Raw genomic sequence first — 13,518 nt, forward strand, 5'->3', positions numbered from 1 at the left:
TGATAGTCCTGTCCTGCTTCTTCATACAGTGCTGGTAATTAATGTTCCAATTGAATATAAATGTTTTGCAAGGGGGATTGATATAAAATAATTATCTGCATAAACGTGACAACCTTTCATAAAATAATTCCCTAGAAACAGAAAAAAATAATTCCCTAGAAACAGAAGTTCCATCACTACAGTGTAGGCCAGTCCATTTTGTTTTTTTCTTCAATAGATTTTACTCCTCAGTATGTATAAAAACCAACACAATACTTACTAAGTGCATCACACAATATCAAAAATTTTATCCTCCACTTGTGATTGTGTTTATTTGGCATATATTGGAGTGGTTGTGTATGGCATTTAGTTCAAACTAAATTTTCGTCTATGGATAGTTGCTAGTGAGAAGTATAATGATGTCTAAACAGCCTATTAGCATGATCTACAAGAGGATGGAATCGAGCACAGTGATCATAGTTTGGTGAGCCAGGAGAAGAAAGCTTACTATTGTCAACTAAACGAAAAACTTTTAAAATAAGCTGAAACCTATTCCTTGAGAATATTTCACCAAACCAAATGATAACGAAATGGTCTACAGTTTTCCAGTAGGAAACAATGGTAGGTTTTCTCATCAGTCCTATATTCTGGACGACAGCAATGAACGCCCTTATTTCATTAATTGTGGTGTGTCTCCAACATCAAGATCGGGTATTGGGTGACAGTTCATTACAGGTAAGGAGTTAAGTCAGCGTAGCGATTGGTCTCTGTGACTATAAGGTTTAGCAAAGAGAAAGTGAAAAATAAATTGAAGAATGATATGGGTGGAGAATCAGATGGAAGGGCATGTTTAGGTCCAAAAAGTTCCATGAAGTAGACAGGTGGCTGAGGAATGTTGTCAGGTTCATTGGAAGAAATTTCCATAAAATATTCTCCAGAGACTTCATCATCATCATGACTAGTTTAATTACCACCAAAAGCAGGTCCTATCTCACACATCACAAGAGAGGAAGTCACCAATGCCATCAGGAGTATAAAGAACCAAAAAGCGAAACGACCAGATCTTCCGGCAGACTTCTAGAAGTTGCAGAAATTAAAAGGACCCACGATCAACTGGTTGACCAACTTTTTCAATGCCATGGTTGACTCTTTTTCTATTCCCAGTGATTGACTACAAGCATCACAGTGCCTATCTTTAAGCAAAATGGTGACCCAGCAGAATGTTCCAATTACTGTCAAATTTGCCTCCAGTCACACACAATGAAGATTTTTTAGAGCATCCTCGATCGAAGACTGCACGACATCATCAGCATTGGTGCTGAAACAACAAACACCATCTTCACTGCCAGAATGCTCACTGAAAAGCACCAAGAAAAACAACAGCCACAGCTTATTGCCTTCCTTGATCTTGGAATGGCTTTCGATCATGTTCCATGATCTGGTATGCACTTCGTGACCCTGGTGTACCAGAAATGCTTATCAATTGGATCAAGATCCTTTAGACGAACACAACAAGTTGTGTCAGCATCTCTGAGAGCTTTCCAGTGAAAGTCGGTGTACACCAAGGCTCCGCGTTGTCTCCATTGCTCTTTGTTCTTGTCACGGACACAATTACATGGGACCTGCAGAGGGGTGTCTCTTGGATTCTTACATGCAGATGATGTCAGACTAGCCGATACCAGAAGTGGATTGCAGCGTCACGTTGAAGATTGGAAGAGCTATCTCTCACAATACGGTCTTATTAGACTGAACAAAAAGAAGACCGAATACCAGGAAACCATCCCAAGCAACGGCTCAAATAATTCAAGTTGATGGAGACAACTTAACTAAGACCGTAAGCTTCAGGTATCAAGGATTTCGCCCACAGACTGATCGTGGGATACGTGATGAAGTGCGAAGTATGATAAAGGCAGCATGTATGAGATGGATGGAAGTCACAGGCGTACTCTGCGATAGAAGGATCCCGCTACATCTGAAGTCCAAATTATACCACATTTTTTTTTTTTTTTTTTTTTTTTTTTTTTTTTTTTTTTTTTTTTTTTTTTTGCTAGTTGCTTTACGTCGCACCGACACAGATAGGTCTTATGGCGACGATGGGATAGGAAAGTCCTAGGAGTTGGAAGGAAGCGGCCGTGGCCTTAATTAAGGTACAGCCCCAGCATTTGCCTGGTGTGAAAATATACCACATATTAGTACATCCTGTTGCTTTATACGGTGTTGAATGTCGACCAGCTGACAAAGCTACAGAGCGCCAATTACACACCATGGAAATGCGTATGCTGTTGGTCGATGGGTATCACACACCTGCATCACGTCAAAAACGACACTGTCCGCCAGGAAATGGGCATTGCGCTTATCACTGAGAAGGCACATGAAAATCGTCATAAATGGTATGGTCACATTCTGTGTGCTGCACCTGAAACAGTTGCCAATTCCACCCACACCTTTGAAATTAATGGGAAACGACCACACGGACGTCCAAAACAGTGCTGGCATGACAGTGAATGCTGCTATGAAGACTCTACACTTCAGACCACATGATAACCACTGGTGAGCCAAGATTAGAACAGCGGACCCTGCACCAGCGGGAAAACGCTAGGGAGAAGGAGAAGAAGAAGCCATACGCTAAATAAATAATTGTGGTGCCTCATTGCATACCAGTTTTCTGCAGCACAAAGGTGTAAATAACACACACAACAAAATAACAACAAGTAGTAGAGTCGGCAATAACAAAGTCGGTATTGATGGTACCAACAATGCCAACTAAGAGACAATTGAAATTTTTCAGGCTTCACTGTCATTTTAAAAGGCACCATTAAATAAATATCTCTGGGAATATTTCAAAATACCTGAAATATTTTAAAACAGTAAAATGTACGTCATGGAAAAAGTCAATTACTGTGTTAAAAATGAGGAAGTAGCAATACCATAAATGTAAAAAAATTAGCCAGGTCCCTGATATACGGAAATTGCTTTAACTTAGAATATCACAGGACAAATTATTCAAAAGATGTATGTGTACTCACTTGAATGCAAAAATTCTCATTTCAGCTGTTACCACATTAACATTCTATGCACACACCTCACATAATTTAAAAAAAAGATCATAGTGCAACTGAATATCTGAAGTGAATTAATCCTCTCACTAACCTCTTATTCTCTCCATGTTGGTCTGTATTAGAGGACCAGGATCAATTTCTTTCCTTAATTTGTACCTTGAAACACGTGGAAAACTTTGGTTGCCTTCGAAGGAGAAATCTCTCCAACCGGTCCAACCAAGAGCTAAAGCTCGCTTCTGCTTACCACCCCTAGAAGTCAACACAAATATCTAGTTATATACACATCAATTTATCCAACTTTCTTCTCTGCTAATAATAATGTACTACTATTACTACAATACTATTCAAAGACAATTATCATTTCCACCAACAAACCAAGTCTTATAGGATGCTCACAAAGGAAGGAACCCTCATGATATTCCATGTTAGAAATAACAAAAATTACAGTGTTATGTTTTCTGAACACCATTCATATGTTTTCCGACCACCACTCATATAATTGTCTAGGTGTCATGATCAGTGAGTTGTATGAACACTGTTCACTGGCCTGGGCAGCAAGTCTCCCCACAGTACATGCTATATCGTCCTCCAACAGATGTCTCTACGCAATTTTTTGAGAGTTATTTTCATAATATCTGGATTTGTGGTTAAAACACAGATGTAGTTTTAAATAATCTATCATAGCCCTGTTCTGATAATAAAACAAGCATAAACATGTAAAGACGGAACGACTCTGTTGTGTATTTGACCGGTTCTCCGCATGGAGGGTCGCTGATGAGTAACCACAACAACACTGACATGTCTTTACCCAAGACGTGTCCACTCGAATAGGCCTCATTCCTTCAGCTGTCTGTGTAGCAAGCAGTTCACATTAGTTTTCAGTACACTGTGTGCAGCTAGCAGTGTGTTTGTGTATCTGATCAGGTGCATACCATATGACCTCCAAATGGGACGGAAGCAGGAGATTGGAACTGAAAAACTTGCTGTAATTGTAGCTCTGCATCACAAAAGGCATTTTAGTAGAATAGCAACAAAAGTTGGCGTAGCCCAATCTACAGTGGTGTATACATTGCTTTTCATACCAATTTTAATGTTTTTGTGAGAGTTTGGTATCTTTTCCAACTTTTATGGAAAATCGAATATAACTTTATAAGAACAATCATAAACTAAACCAGTTTTGCATTCACTGTCAAAAGGAAGGGTAAACCTTGGGCTCACCATTATCAGGAATAATAGCAAACATATTCCTAAATAACATTGAAAACAATTTAACACGAGACATAGAGGTAGAACAAGTTTCAAGAGGTGTGCAACTAAAAGAAGCCTCAGAGCTTACATATGGAGGATTATGGAAGCACTTAGTTAATTCACAGAGGCTTGAAGACTGAATGCTAAAAGGCATAAGTGTACAATGAAGATGTATGAGATAATGATCCACCATCTAGCAACCACATTTCCCTGTGCATGTGGTGAGGATCATCAACTACAGCCTTCAGCAATTTTTCAGCTGGGTTCTACAAATAGCATAGGTCTGTTAATCTGATGATAGTCCAAACAAACAAATTTGTTAGGCTGTAACCAAGCATGCATTAATTATTTTCCAAGAAAATCTCAGCCAAAGGTAGTTATGGTGCAATACAGGTCTCTTGCTTAGATAGCAGGGGCAGTTTAACGTCAGAGGAATGAATCTTCAGCACAAAGAGTATAAAGTTGTAACTACAGTATTGTGTGTAGGCAACACATCTCGTTTTATTGCTGTCACTGTGTAAATAATGCAAGTTGCAGAAATGAAGTTCCTACGCACCATGATACAGAAGACCAGGAAGGACAAGTTCAGGAATGAAAATGTCTGAGAGGAGGTGGGAATAGGACACTCCCTACTACAAAGGACTCAGAAAGCAAGAGTGAAGTGATTTGGCCATGTAAGGATGAGTGTAAGCAGGACTGCAAGAAGAGAATATCAAAGAGATGTAAAAGGAAAAAGGCCAGTGAGCAGACCCAGAGGAAAATGGACAGAAGATAAGATTGGGAGAAGATTATGAGAGAACAGTGGTTCATGGACAAAGATGGAGGGGGCTCGTACACCACACCCGGGACTCTGGAGATGGTCGATGATGATGTGTAAATATTGTGTAATGGTGCATTATTTTAATGCAGGCAAAGATTTCTGGAAAAGGTGTGCTTTCTGCTGAAACTTTGATTTAAGGTAAACCCCATTTAAGGTTTAAAAAAACCAGTTTCCTGTAAAAACGCTAAATAAGAGTTCTACTGTATGTTAATTAAACCTCATTTGTATATAATTCAGTGTTATACATGTTAATTTTTGTTAAATACATTTACTGTAGTTCTATATAACAAAGTGAAAATAATGTTGCCGACGAATACATTTCATCTGATTAAAATACAGGCAAGTTACAAATGTGATACATTAGAACAGTGGTTCCAACCTTCGCCAGCTGACGCCCCCTTTTCAGATACGGGTGGTCATCTCCCGCCCCCCGCGTCGCTTCTATAACCTCGCCGATAAACTGACATGGACGATATAGACCTAACCTAATGACACTCCATAATGAATTATTTCATTATTCAATTACTGTATTTATGAAAAAGTAATATGAAGTACGCGCTTTATATCTATGACATACTAACTTCATTTTAGCACAATACAAAGAACACACTTTTAGCCCGCCTGGTGGCCATGATCGTTAGGGCGCTTAAGTCTAAACGGTCTGACACCGAGCTTAGCCGGTTCGAGTCCCGTTGGTCGAAAAAAATTTCACCATCAGAATGTTGGCCGGCAGGGTAGAGGAGGTGGTGGTATACAATTTCTAATCACTAGATTGCGTTCCAAAAGCCTGGATTAAATTCCAAACCTCTCCACAGTGCTCATATGGAGTGAGGGCAATGACGCTGTTGATGGTGATTCGTCCGTCGGATGGGGACGTTAAGCCTTTATCCCTTGGTGCTATTCAACAGGAGTAGGCTATGTGCCGGCACCGGGTTTCACCCTCTCCCTACTATCATATATCACGTCATACATTTCATCTCGTTAACTCCTCTGATGAGGTTGACATCAGGGAGGGCATCCAGTCATAAAAACATGCCACGAGAGATTCATCTCACCTCTTACCCAACTCCGTAAGGAAATGGGACAAGGGTTGGACAAACACAAAGAACACACTTTTACAATAAATCCATAAATTAGTCAACAAATGTCAGTGAGAGGGTTGACACTGTTTTCTCTTAGTAAGATTCGGTATGTTTGGTTTGATATTTGACAGAGCACAGCGGAGATCACTTGCAACATCAAGCCGACAGCGCTGCTTTGCTTTTATGACACTCAGCGTTGAAAATCCTGACTCGCATAAATATGTCGTTGAAAATGGGACAATGACACTCAATGCTACTTTGGCTATTTCAGGATACACTGCAAGACAGTTTACCCAAAACTCGCCCAGTCCTAATATTTTGTAATCATCTTTTAGCTTTGAATCACACTTCAAATCTATGGCTTCTTCGTGAAGTTGTGCTGGCAGTGCTTCAATGTCAATGGCAAACGGATTTCTTGTTAACATCCAGGACCATTCATCTGATGAGATATCAGGAAAGTAGAAATTGAATTATTGTGCCAGTGAATCCAAATGTGACTGAATTTGCACCTTAAGTTTATTACAATCAAGTTCATTTTCCGGCAAAATTTCATTAAGGCGGTGAAAGGATGAGAAGTTGTTCAACTGAAGCCGGCGCTTCCATAACTGTATTTTTTCCAGGAAAGCTCTGATGAGCATAATATTGGAGTTCCCTTTTGATAGCCAGCGAACCTCTGTGTGGAAAAGGAGAGTTTTGTGATCGGCTTGAAGGTCAACACAAAGGGCTTCAAACAATGTTGTCTGTAAAGAACTTGTCTTCACAGATTTTACAATTCTTATAGCAACTTTTAGTGTGTTATTAAAATCTTGGGGCAAGTTTGGCCGCCAAAGCCTGCCTGTGAATTATACAGTGGGTTCCCTTGATACCTGGATTTTTATCTTTGGCCAATTTGAGAAACCCAGAACGGGACCCAATCATAGCAGGTGTACCATCCGTACAAACACCCACTACATTTTCCCAGGAAAGTCCATGTTCTTGGAAAAAACTATCGATGGCAGAAAACACATAACAAGCTTTCGAAGTTGTTTTGAAACATTGGTAGAATAACATTTCTTCTCTTATAATTCCACTGTCGACAAATCGACACAATAAACAACTTGAAAGACACGTCCACTGCGAAAGTATACGAGGCACAGAATCAACAGTCGAAGGGCCTGGCCACTGATAGTCTATCGGCGATGTGTTGTTATGGCCATTAATGCGCCATCTCTGATGGGACAGTTGTACTATGTCGCTCTCTCCAATTTGACTGCAAGGGAACAATATGAATGTGTAGGGGTGGGAACAGAGCATTCAAGGACGAGCTACCCACAAAACGAGTCTATATGCCACAGAGTGAGAGGGAAGGAGGAACTTCCACTTCATTTGTTGCTTATGAAATTCCGATATTCTTTGTTCTTCAGAGTTAATGTCGACTCCTGACTGTAATAACTTATTGCCGGTAAAGATCTTTGGTGAGAAAATGTCACTGTTTCGTTAATTGCTGTGATTAAACATTAATTAGTTGTAGCCCGAAATACCAGTAGGCCTACACAGAATTTCACGCTAGCCGTGAAAGCCTAACATGTTATATTAAATAAATTTACAGTAAAACCTCGTTAATTCAAAGACGTTGGGACTCAAAAATCGGACTTCGAATTACGTGATTTCGAATTAACCGCCAATTCGCAATTCAGAAGTACCGGTACCAACCCTTGCCGCGTCGCAAAGTATTATAAGACCCATTAATACTTGCAATCACCTCGATTCACAGTTTAAACCTTTCAAATGCCATGGAAAAAAATATTTCCGAAATGTCTCCAACAAGGTGCATTTACAATGTTCAAATAATGCACTTCGATAAATCACTGACAAACATAACCTCAAGTAAACGAAAGAAAAAAAAAAATCGCACAATTCAAAGACGAGGATGAATTATGCCAGTTCCCCTGTGCAAATGCATTATTTTTTGGATTTCTGTACTGTTTGCATTTTTAGATGCTTTGTACTGGCATGGAAAGTGCCCGATGCCCTTAACACATTGAAGCTTATCGAACTTTCCTATGACGAGGGGATAAAGTATCTTGCATCCATGTGCATTACAACGCACTACTATGACCCCCGTCCCTCACCCTTGTACGATTTCCCGGCTGGCAATATATCCTTTAAAACCATAAGACCGTTTGGGCTCGCATTAAAATAAAGCAATGCAGTTTCACCGGCAATGACAATATTGTTCGGTGCCTACGAATTTATTATATGAGCCACGTTTTTTTGTCAATTGTCGGCATCACCAGTGTTCGCGGATTCTGTTTTCCCGCACACTGCCTGTTGCGTGATATTACGGCGTTCCTTAAAAGGTTGAATACAAAAGAATTCCAATTTCATTCAACTTAGCAATCATGAAACACACTGTAGACCCACCGAAGTGAGTGTAAGTGCGGAAAGCTACCCCTCCACGTTCCGGGAACACACTTTCTATTATGACGCGGAGCGGATAAATTTCGAATTGAAATTACTCTGTAACATACTATTGTTTTAACACATTCACGCCCGTATCCGAGTTATTGCCTATAGCGCGTGAGCATGCTGTGGACCGTATCCAAGTTAGCCCGGATAAGCGCAACCTTGAATTGCAGCCGTTCCTACGCAGCTGGGATCTATTTTGGTCACAAATATGTGCGAGAGAGACGAAGGTAATACCCTTACGAATGTTTCTACTCAACAGAAACCACATGGCCACAGCGATTTTCCCTCCCAATGCACTTTTTTTGTTTTGTTTCTGAAGGTAGCCTAGCGCTGGCCCAGCTGGCTGCGTAGTTGGTTTCTGATTGCACAAGCGTGTGTATAGTCGCGTTCTGAAGTGCAACCATGGCGTGTAGGGACAATGTAAGTGTTGACGAAATTGCCGACATCCTTTTCAATGAAGACTCAGGTGATGAACTGATTCCTGAACTAAGTGAAATTGAAAGTGACAGTGATGACAGTGAATACGATTCTCCCGGACACGTGACAGAAAACATAGTACCGGTATCTGAATGTTCGCCTTTATATCGCCCCCCTGCGATCCCATTTACTGCTAAACCAGGTATAAATACTGAAACACAAAACACTAACGAGATGTCATTTGTAAATCTATTTCTCACAGCTGAATTTCTCGAATACCTATGCGAGCAAACAAATCTGTATGCGAGTCATGTAATCAGTGCTGCGCCGCGCCCCTTCTCTAAACACTCTCTTGCTCAAACGTGGAGTTCGGTGACTGTTTCAGAAATGAGACAGTTCCTGGGTTTGATGCTCACTACCGGCATTATTAGTAAACCATGTCTCAGAATGTACTGGATAGAAGATCCAATTTTCTCCACTCCTATTTTCTCAAAGACAATGTCACGAAATTGCTTCGAAAGTATCCTCTCATTTCTCCACTTTAGTGACAGCAGCGAATACGAGCACAGCACTGACAGATTGTATAAAATCAGACCTATTTTACAGAAACTTTCGGACAGATTTACAGAGCTTTATACCCCCAAAAAGAAAATTGCTCTGGACGAAGGAATGCTAGCCTGGAGAGGGCGCCTAAGATTCCGCGTATATAACCCCGGTAAAATAATAAAATATGGCATTTTAGTGAGGATGGTTTGCGAGTCTAACACGGGGTACATCTGTAAACTCATGATATATGATGCAAGTGGTGCGAATTTACAAAGCACAGTTTTTCAGCTGCTTGAAAATTATCTCGGCCAGGGGTATACAGTCTATATGGACAATTATTACAATAGCGTTGGACTCGCGAAACAATTACGGGAACAGAACACTGCTGTATGTGGAACGATACGGTCAAATAGGGGTGTACCAAAAGATCTAAAGGAACACCAGGCAATTCTCAAACGGGGGGAAATGACTTTCAGGAGGGACGAGGATGTATTGCTTGTTTCTTGGAGAGACAAAAAGGTTATTACTATGGTGACTACCATCCATTCGGCAGAAATGGTCGAAACAAAGAAATCCGGAAAAATACAAATGAAACCAGAGTCTGTGACCGACTATAATCAACACATGCATGGTGTTGATACTGCAGACCAGTACTTGGCGCTCTATCCTTTCATGAGGAAAACCATAAAGTGGCCGAAAAAGGTGTTTTTTTATTTACTGTACTGCTCACTTTTTAACGCATTTCGGCTCTTCCAGAACTCAAATCCTCAAAAATAAAAAACATTTCTGAATTTCATGCAGACAGTAGTTAGGAACTTGCTCCAGGAAAAAAACTGAACCCGACATACAAGTACAGTCACCTCTCTCCGACATCTCAGCTCCATCTACTTCATCAGCTCCAAGTCAACGTCACGCGATTTTGCCTCCAAAAAGGGCACCGGCCAAGGATCCACCATTTAGGTTAGATGGGAAGAGAAAAGAGCATATTCTCTTCAAGTTTCCACCATCAAATAAAGTAAAGTTCCCTTCAAGAAGGTGCAAAGTGTGCTTCAAAAATAAAATTATTAGTGAAACACGCTATTTTTGTGGAAAGTGTGGTGTTCTCATTCACCCAGGAAAGTGTGACATTAGCTACCACAGCCTACAGAGATACTAGAGGACTTCATTAAGGTATGTGGAAAATTTTGTTTCCATATCTTGTTTAGTTTGGAACTTATTGTGAAAAGAATTCGTTGTTGTTTGCTCTGCCACTAACAGCTGAAATAGCTGGGCCAGCTCTTTAAATAGCCAGCTCAGATGATGGGCGAGAATGTGTTAAAATGTAAAGGCAGTTTTGAATTAAAAGTCTGAGTTTCAGTAATGGGGCCGACATTGTACTTCGAATTATGAATTATCCGTATTTCTAATTAAACAATTGAAATAACATGTAAAACTGTATCTCATGTTTCCGGGAACGAGAGCTTCTTCGAATTAGGTGGGATTTTGAATTAACCGATTTCGAATTATCGAGGTTCTACTGTATTCAAATTTAGCCGTCTCCTCTTGTTCTCGCTACTAGATCGATTTGATGTAATACCGACATTTATACGAGTACCTCCTTCATGTAATATATTTTGTTTATGAGAAAAACCTTGTACAGTATGTAACAACAATACTGGAAAATGAAAGCAACTACTACATCGTTGATGAGATGAAACATGTCGCATATGGTCAGTTTACTTTCACGCAAGTAGGTCCACAGAGTGTGCAATTAAACGGGCGTTGAGCACTCCTGTTCCCGCACCTGCTCTCAGGCTTCATTTTGCTCCTCACAACACAGCAAATTCCTTGTTTCACCTCCAACCTCGTGGCTCCGCAGAGGTTTGTGCTGACAGTTGGCAATTACCAATGCTTTTGAACAATTGACTTGGCGCGACAATCTCTTGGAGAGATTCGAAAAATGTTTATTACACAAAACTGTAATATTAGAGTTTAAAAAAATTAATTTGGAAATCAGTTCACACGCCCCGCCCCCCCAATAAAGGCCCACGCCCCCAGGTTGGGAAACCCTGCATTAGAGTGTGTTTAGTTAATGGTGGGACTTCATCTGCAAATATCAGAGGAACGTAGTGCGGTAGTGGAACAAAGGTCGTGAAAAGCGACTGCGTGGCTTTTAACTAAAAGAGAAAATTGTCAGCCAGACACCTGTTTGTGGAATACAGTTGACATACACTTAACTTAACAGAGTTCAAATAATGCCATAGACGTATGAATTTCCAGATGTTACCGAAATACAGCCGAGTTAGAAATGTGACCATTAGAATCAGCATTGTTGGTGGCAGAACTATAGCTGCAGATATCGTAAGGGTGCAGAGCGGTGGTATAACAAAGGTCATGGAAAGTGACTGTACAGCATAAAGTTAAAACAGAAAGATTACGAGACACATAGGATGTTGTTGTTGTTGTTGTTGTTGTTTGAGTCATCAGTCCATAGACTGGTTTGATGCAGCTCTCCATGCCAACCTATCCTCTGCTAACCTTTTCATTTCTACGTAACTATTGCATCCTATATCTGCTCTAATCTGCTTGTCATATTCATACCTTGGTCTACCCCTACCGTTCTTACCACCTACACTTCCTTCAAAAACCAACTGAACAAGTCCTGAGTGTCTTAAGATGTGCCCTATCATTCTATCTCTTCTTCTCGTCAAATTTAGCCAAATTGATCTCCTCTCACCAATTCGATTCAGTATCTCTTCATTCGTGATTCGATCTATCCATCTCACCTTCAGCATTCTTTTTAAAAAAAACACCACATTTCAAAAGCTTCTATTCTCTTTCTTTCTGAGCTAGTTATCGTCCATGTTTCACTTCCATACAATGCCACGCTCCACACAAAAATCTTCAAAAACATCTTTCTAATGCCGATATCAATGTTTGAAGTGAGCAAATTTCTTTTCTTAAGAAAGCTCTTCCTTGCTTGTGCTAGTCTGCATTTTATGTCCTCCTTACTTCTGCCATTGTTAGTTATTTTACTACCCAAGTAACAATATTCATCTACTTCCTTTAAGACTTCATTTCCTAATCTAATATTTCTTGCATCACCTGCCTTCGTTCGACTGCACTCCATTACTTTTGTTTTGGACTTATTTATTTTCATCTTTTACTCCTTACCCAAGACTTCATCCATACCATTCAGCAACTTCTCGAGATCTTCTGCAGTCTCAGATAAAATAACAATATCATCGGCAAATCTCAAGGTTTTGATTTCCTCTCCATGGAGGGTGATTCCCTTTCCAAATTTCTCTTTGATTTCCTTTACTGCCTGTTCTATGTAAACACTGAAAAGGAGAGGGGACAAACTGCAGCCTTGCCTCAATCCTTTCTGGATTGCTGCTTCTTTTTCAAAGCCCTTGATTCTTATCACTGCAGACTGATTTTTATACAGATTGTAGATAATTCTTCGTTCTCGGTATCTGATCCATATCATCTTCAGAATCATAAATAGCTTGGTCCAATCAACATTATCGTATGCCTTTTCTAGATCTACGAATGCCATGTACGTGGGCTTGTCCTTCTTGATTCGATCCTCTAAGATCAGGCGTAACGTCAGGATTGCTTCACGTGTTCCTACATTTCTTCTGAAGCCAAATTGATCTTCTCCCAACTCAGCTTCAACTTGTTTTTCCATTCTTCTGTAAATAATACGTGTTAAAATTTTGCAGGCATGAGATACTAAACTAATGGTGCGGTAGTTTTCACACCTGTCAGCACCGGCTTTCTTGGGAATAGGTATATCAACATTCTTCCGAAAATCGGATGGGACTTCTCCTGTCTCATACATCTTGCACACTAAATGAAATAACCTTGCCATGCTGGTTTCTCCTAAGGCAGTCAGTAATTCAGAGGGAATGTCATCAATTCCAGGTGCCTTGTTCCT

At 40.2% G+C, this 13,518-nt stretch overlaps 1 protein-coding gene across 1 annotated transcript in view; it reads right to left on the bottom strand.

The window, feature by feature from the left end:
- Pask (PAS kinase) overlaps positions 1 to 4,259 on the bottom strand; it is a 453,665-nt gene extending 449,406 nt beyond the window's left edge. Inside the window, exons 1-2 of the mRNA XM_068229079.1 lie at positions 4,246 to 4,259; positions 3,130 to 3,287 (exon numbers count right to left, since the gene is read on the bottom strand). Coding sequence (XP_068085180.1) covers positions 3,130 to 3,287; positions 4,246 to 4,259 — 172 coding nt within the window. The remainder of the gene's footprint in view (positions 1 to 3,129; positions 3,288 to 4,245) is intronic.
- Positions 4,260 to 13,518: the final 9,259 nt, after the last annotated feature.

Source organism: Anabrus simplex, chromosome 8 (genome assembly GCF_040414725.1).
Source record: "Anabrus simplex isolate iqAnaSimp1 chromosome 8, ASM4041472v1, whole genome shotgun sequence".
Lineage (NCBI taxonomy): Eukaryota > Metazoa > Arthropoda > Insecta > Orthoptera > Tettigoniidae > Anabrus > Anabrus simplex.